Here is a 14,961-nt window from a genome sequence, read left to right on the forward strand (position 1 = left end):
AATTGATTTTTTTGATAAACTTGTTTCCTCCTTTTTTCTTTGAAAGAGGGTTTTATTTGTTGATTGTATGTTCATCTTATGTAACATCCTTTGCTTTCTCTTCCTGAAAAGGGGACAGAATTACAGTGATTGATGATATTTGATGATGTGGGTATGATGATAATAAAAATGTCTACACTTCTGTTCAGATGGCCTGTTTTTATCATACTACTTTATTACTATTTGGGTAAAGTATTAGTGATGTTCTAGGATGTGATTCCTGTTCTGAGAGTACCAAATAGTGATTAAAAACTCCCCTAAAAGAAATTAAAAGATACTATTTGATGCGTTCATGAATCTTGGGTAACTACTCAAATAAGTTAAAATAGCTTACGTTCTAAGTTCCTGTATTATTTTATATCTTATCTCGTAGATAGGCATAGAAAGCAGCTTTACACTGATGCACTCTTACCCTAATCAATGAATTTCTTCTTTATGCTGATAAACAGGTACCATTGCTCCTGAACTGGTAGTGTCTCCACCCATTTCAGAACAGTATGTGACAGAGACTGATCTACTTCCTTCCAGCAGGGAACCAGTTTCCCAGGGAACTCTAGATACAGGTAAGCAAAGAACTGTAGGAAAGCACAGGAAAAATGTTAGTACACAGTTTACACCAGCTGTTTGCAGTTTTCATACCTTAATGATCTTAGAGTATTCCAGAAGTTTACAAGTGGCTTACATCAAAAGGAAATGGATTTTAATGCTGTAGGCTAAACCACAGTCTCTTAATTGTCATGATATTCTTCCACTCTGGCTCGGAGTCAGACTAACTTCCAGGGATGAGAACATAGATAGATTTCAGACCTGTATTTTGTAATTTTTGAGGCATATTCTCTACAGATTATTCAAATCTTAAGGTTATTAAGATAAATGATTGAAAATTGTTGTACTACATGGAGCACCAGTATCATGCTTCAAAATCAGGAAAGGCCAGGCTTGTTAAGCACCTTTCTGAGATCAGAAAGGTGCTTAACAAGGTCTTAAGCACTTCAGTGCTCTGTGGCCACAACAGAAATGTGTCAGGAAACCATTAAGCACTTTATTCTGCCGTTTTTTCAAGTCCAGCTGAAGTGTTTACTGGCTTGTTAGTGCTCTTCTCAGCTGGTTACTCTCTGTGTAATAGTGGTTGTTGTGTTACTGCTTTCTAAGTTGTAAAGACCACTACTGCACTTTTTTCCCCTTGTTTTTGCTTTTGTACTAAATGGGAGCAGGTGAAGCTCTGTGTACTACAAAAGAATTATGATCAGTCCGATTATGGATGCTTGTTTTGAACATGGATGTCAAGATTCAGGTCATAAATTTTGCCTTCAAGTTGAATTTCTTGACATCTGTATCTTAAACACACAACATTGTGGTTATGATTGGAGACCTGTTCAAAATACTTTATATCTGTTCATGAGAAGTATTACCAAGCATTTGTCAGTGATGATTGTTTAGTGATCACAGATATGTGGTCAGGAAAATGAAAAGTGATGAGGCAGGCAAGAAATAGAAATTAACTGTGTAATCCTTCCTTACTTTCTTATACTTGTACAATTTGTTAAATTTGCTGCTTAGATGCCTGTGTTGGTGACATAAATGGATAAAGTCTTCTCTGTAGCCCATATGATCCAGGTTCAAGTAGTGACTCTGATGTTTTTTTTGTGTAGGCAGGGAGGATGGGTGTATCCATCCGTGGGGTGTGTTTCACATACTGTCGGCACACTCGCATGGGTTGACTTCCCTGGTGGAAACAGAAACAGCGGTGTACAGTAATGCATGTGTTTGATAGGGTAGTCCTGCTGATGTAATCTAATTGCATGAGGGGTAGTACATGCCCCACCAATAAGTTGTTACTGGGTTTGTGCAGGGGCTAGGGCAGAAAACAGAGAAAAACTCACAAACCACTCCTGTGTTATTTCCCTCTTGGTTAACTCTCACACTTGATGAAGGAATAAGTAATTTTTTGATGAAGTACATGCCAAGGAAGAAATACAGAAGTTTGTCCAACAAAAAGTGAGCTGTGAAACATATGGAGATTCTGCTTCTTGTTTTTCTGGTAATGAAGACCACAGAGAAACTACACTAGTGAAAACTTTTCCAGTGTTTCGATGCAAAATGCTTGAGAGATGGAAAAAAAAGCACAAGAGTTGAATAGATGTATTGGGACTAAACAAAGTCCAGATGCAAAATAGCAAAATGGCACCACAGCACTATTTTAAAATTCTTTACTAAAAATTGTGACCAAAAAGGTAAGCGCTTTTGGCTGCATAACATCAGCCTTCATCAGACAAATTTTAAAATCACTGTGGTGGTTTATAAATACCATTCTATTAAGTCATGTTAATCATTATTAATTATTCAATTAAATCCTATGCTGATATAACATTTTTAAAAAGACAGTGTATACAACTTCAAAATTTACTCAAAAAATATATATGTGCATAAATATGAACACATGCATCTGACTGAATTAATATTGATATACATATAATATAAGTAATGAGTAAATGTTTTTAATTAATAATTAATAATAGAATTAGTTCTGTCTCATAATTACATATATCATGATGGGCACTATTTCAAACAAATAAAAGGGGTTGCGATTGGCTCCCCCATAGGCACTCTATATGTCAATGTAATTATGGCAGTATGGGAGCACAGATTTTTATTTCCATCTGAATACATGCAACATATAAAATTGTATAGTCGTTTTCTTGATTATTTATTTTCATTTGGCAAGGTTCCTTGGAATCAATTGAGAATTTTTTGGTCTATATAAATACTACTACAGAATTTTTGGTATTCACACATGAAGTAAGTAGCAATAGTATTGCATATTTGGATGTTTTTGTACAGAAAGATTTTAGCTGTAACAAATTAAAAGCTACTATCCATCGTAAAAAAACATATTCTAATACATTTTTGCACTTTAAAAGTCATCATCCGCAACATATAAAAAAGCAGTTTTAAAAGGGCAATTGGTGCGAGTGGCCCGTATGGTTTCTGTCTATGATGAATTTTTAGAGGAATGCCATTTTATAGGCAATATGTTTTTAAATAGACAATATCCAAAACAGTTTGTTGATGGGTTAATGAATGAGGTAGTAGCGAAAAGAAAAAATGGATTTTATAAGCCCTTGTTAGGAGATTTTGATATTATAACTATCCAAGTGCAGGAAGAAGGCACCATTGAGCAACATATATCAACAGTGGTGGATATTAATGATAATGTTAATAAAACTATTGGAGTGCATAATAATAGTATATGTTCTAAAAATAAAGGTAATGTGGCATTCATCACGACTTATACACAGGATTCGGAATATGTTAAGAATCTTATAAATAAAAATTGGACCTTTATTAAGGGAGATGTTCAGTTGTCAAAACTATTAGGGGCACAACCATTTATCACATATAAAAGAGATAAAAATTTAAAAGATTTGTGTAATATCAGTTCAGGCAGACACATTATGGATAAGGCATCTATGAAAAAATGTAATATGTGTAAATACTGTTCATATATATTGGAATGTGAGCAGGTCCAAATAAATGGCAGTTTCATATCAATAAAAGGTAGATATAATTGTAATACCTTTGGTATAGTTTATGCAGCCTTATGTATGGAATGTTCATCTTATTTTATTGGAAAAACCGAACGAAAATTAAGACAACTAATATATGAACATGTCTATGATATAAATAGGCAATCTAATAATAATGCTTTATATAGACATATTGCCCAATATTCAGCTCATAAATTTAAATTTGTAGTGCTTGAACAATTGCTCCAATCACCTAGAAAAGGTCCTTGGAAGATAATTTTGGAATCAAAAGAGTACTGGTGGCAAGTTTTTCTCAATGCCACACAATCTCCAGGACTAAATGATTCTATTTCTATTGCCAGTATTTTAAAATTAAGGAGCATAAATAGGTAATATATATAATTTAATGGTATACATCTATTTTAATAGTATACATCTGTTGTAATTTCAAGTACATAACTATTATTTTATTTATATAATGGATATACATTAATTAAAAGCATTTATTCATTACTTATACTATAAGTTATGTATATCAGTATTAATTCAGTCAGATGCATGTGTTCATATTTATGCACATATGTATTTTTTGAGTAAATTTTGAAGTTGTATACACTGTCTTTTTAAAAATGTTATATCAGCATAGGATTTAATTGAATAATTAATAATGATTAACATGACTTAATAGAATGGTGTTTATAAACCACCACAGTGATTTTAAAATTTGTCTGATGAAGGCTGATGTTATGCAGCTGAAAGCGCTTACCTTTTTGGTCACAATTTTTCGTAAAGAATTTTAAAATACTGCTGTGGTGCCGTTTTGCTATTGTGCTTCTGGACTTTGTTTGGATTTCAAGTTTGTGATTCTGTCTGGATTTGATGCATTGGGACTATGTTGGAACTGAAGCAGAGACTGGGTTTGGGAGATGGAGGTAAAAGGAATAGAGGAAGAGAATCTGGAAACATTGGACTTTTTTGACTTTGTTAAACTTGTAGGTGACTAAAGCATATGCCCTACCTCATCATTAGTTGGGAGAATAATATCAGTAACTTGGAAATTGACAAATTTAGGATTACAGAGCAACAGTTACAATTGAGAAACATGACAGAAGAAAATCTGAAAATATTGGACTTTTGGACTTTGTTCAACTTGTAGGGTACTCCAAAGCATATTCCCTACTTCATGTCATCAATGTTCAGAAAAATACTCAGAAGATGAGGGAGAAAGTTAAGTTTAAGTAAAACCAATTTTCTTCTTCAAACCACTATTTAAGTAGTGCATGCTTTTCTTTTCATATTAATGTAAATAGGTGCTCCTGTTTCTTTTTTTCTTGGTTCTTCTCTCTTTCTCCTTGTTCAGTTTTAAGAAATGTAGGGACTGCAATATATAAAAAAGATCTGGTTAAAAATGCATGATTAAAGAAAAATGTGTGCGCTTTTTCTTATTTTTGCATAGGGGAGTGACTGTGTTAAGGCCATTAGCTTAATCTACTAACAAGTTTTAGGAGAAAAATAAATGAAAATTAATTTTGAATATTTTAAGGCTTTTTTCTAGTAAACAGTTTTGTGTCTGGCTCTCATGTCTCTAGCAGGCAATCTGATAAATAGAAATGGTGTGGAGAAAATGTTTTCTGAAAGCATTCGTGTTTTCCCAGCTGAGAGAGTTATAAAGATAAGACAGAACTATACAGCACTTAAAGGAAAACCGCAGGTTAGAAAGACAAAATGTTTTCATTGTATTTTTGTTTTTTTAACCCTTTTAATGGCTCAGCATCATTCCAGGTGCTTCTTTTAAAAATTGTAATGGTTCCCCACAAAATGAGGGTTGACTAGGCCTGCCAAGGTAATGTGATCTTGTTTTCTTGCTTTTGTTCCTTCTTCCCAGAATACATTTCAAGTCCTGTTGATATGAATCATGCAAGGCATAAGGACGTGGTGTTTTCTTGTGCTATTAAGATAGAATGACTTGGAGTGTGAAACACTGTCATCTAAGACACCTTCTGTAACAGAACTGCTTCTATATTTCCTTGACTGAGCCTTATTTATGTATTTCTCAGAGCCTGTTCTGTGTTATACATAGCTGCTAGCTACTTCCAGAAAAAATATGTTAAATAGCAGGCTTTTGTAAAAGGACTCTTTTGTAGTTCTAAAGGAATTGACTTACCTTCCCCCACACTTTCATCCTGAGGTTTGAAAACTCTCTGTGCAGTAAATGATCATTACTGCTTCATGTACATCTGACTATTATTACTGTTGAGTGGAATAGAATATATAATGTGTAAGGACTGATTCAAAGTAGGTGGGTGCGTCTTACTTTTCATCTGTGTTCCAGATCTCCATACATTTCTGGAAAGATATCACAAGAAAGCATAAAAGATCTTTTATAAACCATATCAATGTGTCTAGTTGTAGAGCAGTCTTCATTTGGGCCGTTCTGTCCTGTCCGGGGGGGTTGGAAAATTGTAAATGCTTTGGTATTTTACAACCAAACAATTTTCTGACTTTTCTCTAAATGTCACAGAAATCTTTGATACTATATTATTTATTTAACATTTGTTTACCAGAAAAGTCTGAATTGAAATTAAATCAATTTTCAGCTGAGGCCCAGGGAGAAACACTCCAGACACATGTCTTTGTACTGTGAGAGGAAACCGGAGCACCCAGAGGAAACCCACACGAACACAGGGAGGACATGCAGACTCTGTACAGAAGGCATCCCAGCTGAGAATTGAACTGGTGAACCTCTTGCTGTGAGGCGACAACACTACTGCTGCATCACTGCACTGTCCAATTAATAATTTCTCTATAACATCAGTCTTCCCTTTCATTTGGTTGCATAAAGCTAATTTGGACAAGGGCAAGCACTGTCCCAAGCATTTTGGTGTAGATATTCCTGTTACTACTCTGTTCTCCTGCAACAACCTACCAGTTACCTAAAGAGGGACAATAACCATGGATATGAACTTTCCTGCCTTCTCTGCAGTGATTAGGGTGGATATGGGCATCCTAAGGCAATGTAGCAATTGTTTTATTTTTATAGAAAACTTTTTCTTAAAGTGTATAAATACAACTGTCACATAACATCAATGTCAGCGGAAACAAAGCTCTCACATATAAGCACTCATAATACTAACCTGATTGTCCGAAATGCACATACTACACCCACCATGCACAATATGGATCAGACACAAATAAATCCCCGTATGCTGAGTCATTAAAAGTAATCTTCTTTAACCCCAAAGACCACCCAGACATTGAACCTACAGCAACCCTAAAAGCACTCTACAAATCACCACCCACCACAACACATACAACCACATCTCACAGAACCTCCACTTCAAAGGGCATAAGGCAAGTCACCCCACAACCTAAAGTTTTAGTTATAGGAGACTCCATTGTGAGACGCACACATGTCCCACTCACCAGGCTCAGTAAGGAGAAAGTCATGGTCATTTGCTATCAGGGACCAAGATCCACCAGACCACTCATGCACTCAGGTCACTGGACCACAAGTACCAGTAGGATTCATTCATAGTCCACATGGGTATAAATGTCCTGAGACTTACCTCCATGGATAATATGACGAATGACATTATGGAGCTCTCTGACTATGTGTCTCATGCCGGTATGAGTTTTTCATTGAACAGAATTCTGCCTTCACAAATGATGATGCTTGCTTTAATAACTGGTTTAGCTTCTGGTGTCATTCAATTGGGATTCAGTTTTAGCCAGCATAGAAGGATATTGTTGACAGACCATGTTGCTTAGCCAAGCATGGTCTGCACCTGTCCTCTCTAAGCTTTTGAATATTGGCTAAAACATTGTCTTCCTTCATAATGCCTTTTTCAGGCAAAGACAAACTGACAAACCTTTTGACATAGCAAAACAAACCCAAGGGAATCTAAAAGTGTTACTGTTGAAAGCCAAGAGTCTAACGTGAAACTCCCCGTCCAAGCTCTCCTCATCCTGGAAAATGCAGACATTTGTGCTGTTCAGGACCTGGTTGAGGTAATGGTTGAGAGGGCTGTGGAGAAGTACCTGCATCCACTGCAGTCTTTCCTCCAGCAGGTACATGACTTGCTGACCCCATTTGGCTCCAGTCATTGAACCAAAGGCCTCTAACACACACGCATCGGTTCATAGCTGTGTACTAGGCTAATGACCTACAGCCTTTACAAGCCTAGCGCATAGAAGTACCCTGGCATTGTGCTGCCCGATTTTAGTTCCCAGTGCCTCTGTCAAGTAGAGCCACTGGAGTGATCCCCAGGGTGAACTTTCTATTTCCTATCCACTCATCAAGATTTCCCTTTAAGAGGGCCAGTGAGGTGCTGTACTTAACATGTATAGGAAGTGTATTCCAGGGCATGGTCTATGTATTTATTTTTATTTATCTATTTAACATTTGTTTATTGGGAAAGTCCCACTTGGAATGAAGCCAATTTTCAGTGGATGCCCAGGGAGAAATACTCCAGACTCGTGTCTTTTTACTGTGAGTGGAAACCGGAGCACAAAGGAAACTCCCATGAATGGAGGCAGGACATGCAGACTCTGCAGAGAAGGCACCCCAACCAAGAATTGAACCGGAGAACCTCTCAGTATAAAGAATTATAAATAACCAGCATTTAATGCTTAGCATTTCACTACTCTGATAATGCTTATGTAAATTGGTCAGAAGAGGTGACAACTGCCTTTAAATCCCAACTGATTTAATTGGTTTGTTTTGCTATGGATCATATGGCCACATAAGAAGCAGTTATGAATCAATGTTAAGTTCTCCTCCTCTCTGCAGTAAAGACAGTGGAAAATTCTCTTACAGCTTTCTGTCTTTTGTATAGCAGCAGGATTAATTGCCTGTCTAGGGTTGACAGCATTACTTCACAGGGTAAATTACAGAGCTGTTTGTGTCTGTGGTATGTAATATAGTCAGATATAAATTTGTCTGCAAAGTATGTGAGAAGTTCAGCTTTAATAATTGTAGGGTAGGTGGGCTTTCCTTTCATTTGATTCCAGGGCAAGGAAATGAAAGTTTCACAAAGTATGAGCAGGGTTCTGGGACCTACACAATATTGGAAACTTATTATAAGGAGAATAGCAGCCTAAGGGGAGAGAGAGTGTTTTTTTCCTTTAATAGAAGCACAGGCTGTACCATGTGTCTTAGCATGGATAACCTTTCTTTTAGGTTATGTCAGGTTTGTATGTATGGCTATCAGTTTGGAGCATTTGTTCATCTTAGGAGGGTAAAACTTCAGTTTTTGAAGATGTACGTACTTTTGTGTGCAGATATTAAGCTAATAATTTTAGGAGGCATTGGTAGTGTGTTTCTATTTTTGTTTGATGAGTTTCAATAAAATAAAACATTGTGTAATATGTGACGTATGCTCAACTTGAGATGGCAAGAACTGTATAGAAGAGTAACCTGCCAAAGAGTATGTGATACATTGAGAGACTGCTAGCCCAGCTAGATAGAATTTTGTAAATAATTCTGTGTCATTATAAATATTAATATGATCCACAGGCTTGTTTCACAAATGTAAAAAAAACGGTGTTGTGTTGAGCTTCAAAAATTTAACCACAGTTCACCCTGCTGGACGAAAGCTGATAAGTAAAGCATTTTACAGCTGTGTGTGATCTCAAGCTCGGAGACAGGATGTCTGGGCCAGGAAATTATTTTTATAGCCCTAAGACAGAGATAATTATTAAGTTTCACATGTGAAGTGTCTTTTATTGCTGTTGCTTCCTGGCAAGTGCATATTTTAAAGAAATGTTAAATGTTAAGTTCTGAGAGCCTGGAAAACTTAAGCAGAAGTGTCAAAAATGATGTAATCTGAAATGAGTCATCAGTAATGTGTATTATCAATTTAAGACCTTCTCCGAGAGAAAGATATGGCATTTTGTATTTTGTTTTGAATCTGACAACTATTTACCCGCACTGTGCCTTACTGTGTATGTAGGATCTTAATTCTTAGTATTTCTCTTAGAGAAAGATAGAAATAGCAAGATTAGTCTAGCTGTTTTCTATATTTATGCGAGACTATCCTACAGTGTTGTTTTAAAGTATCTCATGTGATTTCTGAAGTCTGTAATGTCATTGTGTTGAGTTAATAGGTGTTGTCTTGTAGTTTATTTATTATTAAATATATTTAAACCTTTGCACTGTGGCTATTTTGTGTAGAGATAATTTAAGCTCTTAGCATACTTTCATGTATTTGGTGATACTGTATAGGCCACTCCTAAATAGCCTTCAAGTCTCAGTCATACTTACCAGTTGGATAATAATAACATTGCACAATAGAACTGGACACCCTTTGGTAAGGGTCTTTATAGTAGCTGATAGTAGTGGTTGGTGGCAGATGGTGCTACCATATAGTTTGGGCAGAAAGGGGAATAGCTAGTGATCCTGTGCCAGCCTTCCCTAGGAGTGTCTGTGTGTTTGTATATAATCAAATGTCCAAGTGTATGTGTGTCAGCTACTTGGGCAGGGACACGAAGCACTGGTTGGACAGAGAGAGTGTGCTGGAGGTTTTGGCTTGATCACTCAGCTGAGCTCTGAACCCTATAGCTGTGCCAGTGGGGAGTCTTATTGGATATCTGGAGAGAAAGGGAGAAACCAGCCCAGACTGACTGTGATCTCTGTGTGCTCTTAAGGGAAATTGTAATTTACTGTGGGTACTTGTTTATCCTCCCAATGTGGATGCCCCTCACTGGTGCTAGTGGTGAGGATTGAGGCTCCTTAATTACTAGGCTAGTGCATGGGCTTCAGAGAGTATATGTGTGTAACACAAAAGCTGGAACTATACATTTAACAAAAAAGATATACATAAAAGGTGAGCATATGTTCCATGATGTGTTCTATGGCTTTACAGACCAGGCTCCTCAGACTAATAGGGCGATGATTCCAGCATCAGTGCTGGCTCCCCCTTTGTGGAGTGGGATAACTGTTGCTGTGCGCCATTCATTGGGCACAAAGCCTGATATGAGACTATGGTTTAACATGGTGCTTAGGTGGGGAGTCAGTTTGTCCTGAAATTCGTGTAAAACGCAGCCTGGGATGTTGTCCGGTCCCATGGATGCTGTGGTTTTGTTTTTAGAGCGTGCAACTTTTACCTGCATAGATGTGATTACAGAGATTCTGCTATCTTCCTGTATAGATATGTGCTCTTTTAGGGGGTGAGAGTGGGGTAAAGTTAACACTGAACCTATCTGCCAGGATGTTGGCAATATCATTTGGTTCTGTAATTTTCATGCCATTGTGCTGCAACTCAGTACAGATCTGGATGTTGCCATTGAGATTTTTGACATAGCTATAGCATGCCTTGTGGTTGCCCTTAGAATCAGTGGTGATTTTGTTTTCATTACTAGCTTTGGAGGATCTTATAAGGGATCTCAGCTTCTTACTGAGGCTGACCAGGGAGCTCCTCCACTCATGGGATCTTACTCTCTTTTGCAACAGTTTCTTCCTTCTGTTCTACAGTTTGTTTATGGCAGGGGACCACCAGATTGGCTTCCTTTTCTTGGAGGATAACGTCTTGGTTCTCTTTGGGATAGCACGATCCATGCACTCGTGTAAGTGCTTATAGAGTGCATTTGTGAAGGATTCAGCAGTCGTAACTGTATTGTCCATCTGCATGAGTGTCATGAAGTTTGCCACTTCTGTCTTAAGAAGCATGAAGTTGGCTTTGGAGAAAATTTTTACCATGGTTTCCTTAATGGTGGGTGGGGGCGGGATGCAGATATCTAGGGTGATTAGCTTATGGTCGGATCTGACCAACGAGGCGTTGACTTCAGGTGTGGAACACCGGTCACTCATGTTGGTAATGACTAGGTGTAGGATATTGTTGCCCCTGGTGGGGGTGTGGATAGGTTGATCCAGGGCATTGGAATTTATGAATTCCAGAAAGCTCTGAGCGAAGGAATTGGTACACGAGTCGTTTTCCCAATTAATGGTGTGGTAGTTGAAATCGCCCTTTAGTAGGGAGTTTGGTTGATCTCTAATATTTTCCAGTATATCAACAAAAGAGGAATGAGAATCCTGGGGCATGGTGAGCGATCTGTAACAAGCTACAATTTGGATTGCAGTTTTGCCCAAGGTTAGTTGCACTTGGATAACCTCCGATGCAGTATGCTGTGCAACTAGCCTGGAGGTCTAGATATCCTTAATGAATATGGACATACCTCCGCCTTTGGTGTTCTGGTCCAGGTTAGATGGCTGAAAAGTGTGGTATGAATTATAGTCTACTAATGCACGGGTGCTCTCTAGAGCCTTGAACCAGGTCTCAGTCACTCCACAGACATCAATGTTCTCCATTTTAAGGAGTGCCTCGAGTGAGTGCATTTTAAGATTTAGACTTCTAGTGTTGAGTAGCATTGCCCGCAGTTTTTGCTTGCCTGTTACGGTGGTGAATGTGTCATTTGAACTTTGCCTAAAAAAGGCACTATAGGGGTGGCAAGACCCTTAGCCAGTATCCGGAATCCCAGGGGTGTCAGGTGCATCGTGGTCTGTCGACCATGTCATCCCATGCAGTCAGATACTGGATCCCCTTAGAGTGACACCAGAAGCTTAGCCAATTGTTGAAGTCAATAATTTTGTCCTTGTACTGCGGTATCATTCTGGGCGATAGCAGAATGCTACTCAGTGCTAGGGTCATACCTGCCTGGGCTACAATATCGGAGAGCTCTTCCATGTCTTTTTTCATGTAGTCCAGGGAGGTATGCCTCAGGTCATTCACACCAACATGGACAATGACAGATTCATATTTGTACTTGTGGAGTGACCTGAGTGCGTGGGTTATGTGGCGGGTCCTGACACGCAGCTGGCAGTAACCCTCTCCTTGTTTAGCCTGGTGAGTGAGACATCAGTGTGCCTGACTATAGAGTCACCTATGACTAGTGTGTTGGGTACGTTGTTTTGCCTTATGGGCTGTGGTTTATTGGCACACTGAGTCTGTGGGCTGTTTGTTATTTGGGTTGTGTTGGGGCGTGGAGGTTGCTTGCGTTTCTGCTTTGAAGGTCTCTGTTGCTTGAGCAGATAATTATTGAGAGCCTCTGCAAATGTTTTTGTGTTTCTATGTGTGGATGTTAGTGGTGTTGTTTTAGTAAGACTATGTGATGATTGTGGTGTGGTGCAAGTGTTTACCTTCTCCTCTTTACTGTCAAGTTCAGTCTTGGTTGGCGAGAGCTTTACCTCCAGTTTGCCTAGATAAGTGCATCTCTCACAGGCTCTGGTGTTGGATGGTAGGAGGAGAGAGTTGTCTGTGTACATGAGGCAATTGTTGCATTGCCCTAAGATGCCCAAATTCATCGGATAGACAGGAGAGAACACTGGGAGCTGATCCTTGGACATGCCTGAATAAAAAAACTGTTTTCCTCTAGACAAGTGAGGAAAGTGAGTATAAGAGCTGTTTTTCTCTAAGCAAGTGAGGAAAGTAAGTAAGTACAAAAACTGTTTTCCTCTAGGTAAAGAGGGTTGATATTGGAGTATAGACAATGAGAAAGAAACAGGGTGGAGCTAACATACCTCTCAACTTCTTAGAGCAACAAATCTGGACAAAGCCTAAAATGATGGGGGCCAAATAGGGACAGATTTTAAATATCGCTCTTACAAACTTAGAAAGTTGATAGAATAATAGGTTTTGCATTAGCATTAATTTTCTGAAGGATGTGGAGTCTAAAACTCAAATATTTGTCATTATTTAATGACTTCAATCTTCAGCTATTTGACAGAAAGGAACAGCTTTTAGGAGGAACATAACAAAATTATGAGGCAAAAATCTGGACATTCTGTGAAAATCTGTACAGTTGAGAGATATGGTGCTAAATGAAAGACCAACAGTGCTAGAGTTTTTAATACAATCTAGAACAGAAAATGCTATGAAAAAGGGCATTATTAGTAGATCATGTAAAATATTGCATGATTATTTTAAAAATCCATCAGAGGAGGTTAGAAAGGACTGGGAAGAGAGACTGGATAAGTAGTTCCCAAAGAAACAATGGGATGATGTATGTGTATGCATGCCAAATATGCAATGGAATTTAGAAGATTTAGGATTTTTGCTTGGGAATGTTTACAGAGATATTATGCCTCAGGTAGACAGGAAATCTTGGATGTATGATGGGTAAGAATGAGGTAATTTAGAGCCTATTTACCGGGACTTTATTAAGTTGGCAGATTTTAAGGATTCCCTGCAGACTTCACTGTTGGAGATACAGTGTGAGCAAATTGGTGTAACTACGGAAATTATTTTTCCTGAGCTGTGACCCAGAATCGGAATTGCTTAAACACAGTAAGGCCTTGCTGAGTCTATGCTGGCTGCTGAAATACCAGTTACTAGAAAATGGAACTCAGAGTCTAAACCAACTGTACTTGAAGCAGTGAATATAGTAACAGACATATAACAATTAGAATTTGGATCTTTAGAATGGTGTAGGGACAATTTAGATAGAAAAAAAAGGGAATTCTGGGAACACTACATACAGGGGAGAAATGAGGTTTAATAGAAGGCAAGACTTGAATGAGCTATGTAATGTTTGACAATGATTGGGTAGATAAATGATGTATAAGGTATGGTTTGTGATTTGTGCTTGCAAACTGGATGATGTCAATATGATTTGTTTTCATTTATATAAATTTATGATTGACTATATCATAAGTGATAATTTAATAAAGATCTTTCTTGATTAAAAATAAAAAAATGCTTATACAGACATAGTTTGGTTTGTACCACTCTGTGTATATTTAAATTTGCCGTTTTGGAAAACACTGTTTTAAACCCACGGGGCTGCTGCTAGCAGAATAAAACTGAAATAAGGGAAGATATTTGGCAGCTTAGGCTTAATTGCAACTACCTTGCCCTGTTTAAATGATTTTCTTTCTTTAAATTGTGTTTTAAAACAAATTAGAGCTGAGTTATAAACCAGCAGGTGGTCCTAAGCAAATGTCTGTCTAGTTATGTAGTGTATATTTATTATTTATTCAATTTTTTCAATAGTGTTTTTGTATTTTTATATTCATTTTCCCCACATCTATACATTTAATATTAGAACTGAAAGCAATGTACTTTTTCAATTTTATAGTAATGAGATGTGAAAATCTGATTTGTTTTTTTATTTAAAGGGAGTGAATGTTCTGTAGTACTCATTTCTGATGAAATGACGGTATGCTTGAAGGATGAAAGCATTAAGCTTGATAAAATTTAATGTTCTTTCTAAACCAGTGTGGTTACTATGAACGTGTGGCCATTCCGAGCTGTTTTTGATATAGTGAGGATTTGATTAATTTCTTTTAAGATAGTTTCATTCTGTCGTTTTTTTCGCAGTTCAGGTCTTGAGTTGCATATAATTCAGTTTGCTGGTTTGTGTTTATTTTGCTTTTATTCTTTTTAGATTTTGCATTTTAATC

The 14,961-nt window shown here is 37.5% G+C and overlaps 1 protein-coding gene across 1 annotated transcript in view; it reads left to right on the plus strand.

Annotated features, from left to right (window-relative positions):
* Window positions 1-14,961, plus strand: part of LOC122808343 (torsin-1A-interacting protein 2-like) — a 136,764-nt gene that overhangs the window by 39,877 nt on the left and 81,926 nt on the right. The window contains exon 3 of the mRNA XM_044079310.1: window positions 489-602. Coding sequence (XP_043935245.1) covers window positions 489-602 — 114 coding nt within the window. The remainder of the gene's footprint in view (window positions 1-488; window positions 603-14,961) is intronic.

Source organism: Protopterus annectens, chromosome 8.part0, assembly GCF_019279795.1.
Source record: "Protopterus annectens isolate FY-2018-M chromosome 8.part0, PAN1.0, whole genome shotgun sequence".
NCBI classification, from domain to species: domain Eukaryota; kingdom Metazoa; phylum Chordata; order Ceratodontiformes; family Protopteridae; genus Protopterus; species Protopterus annectens.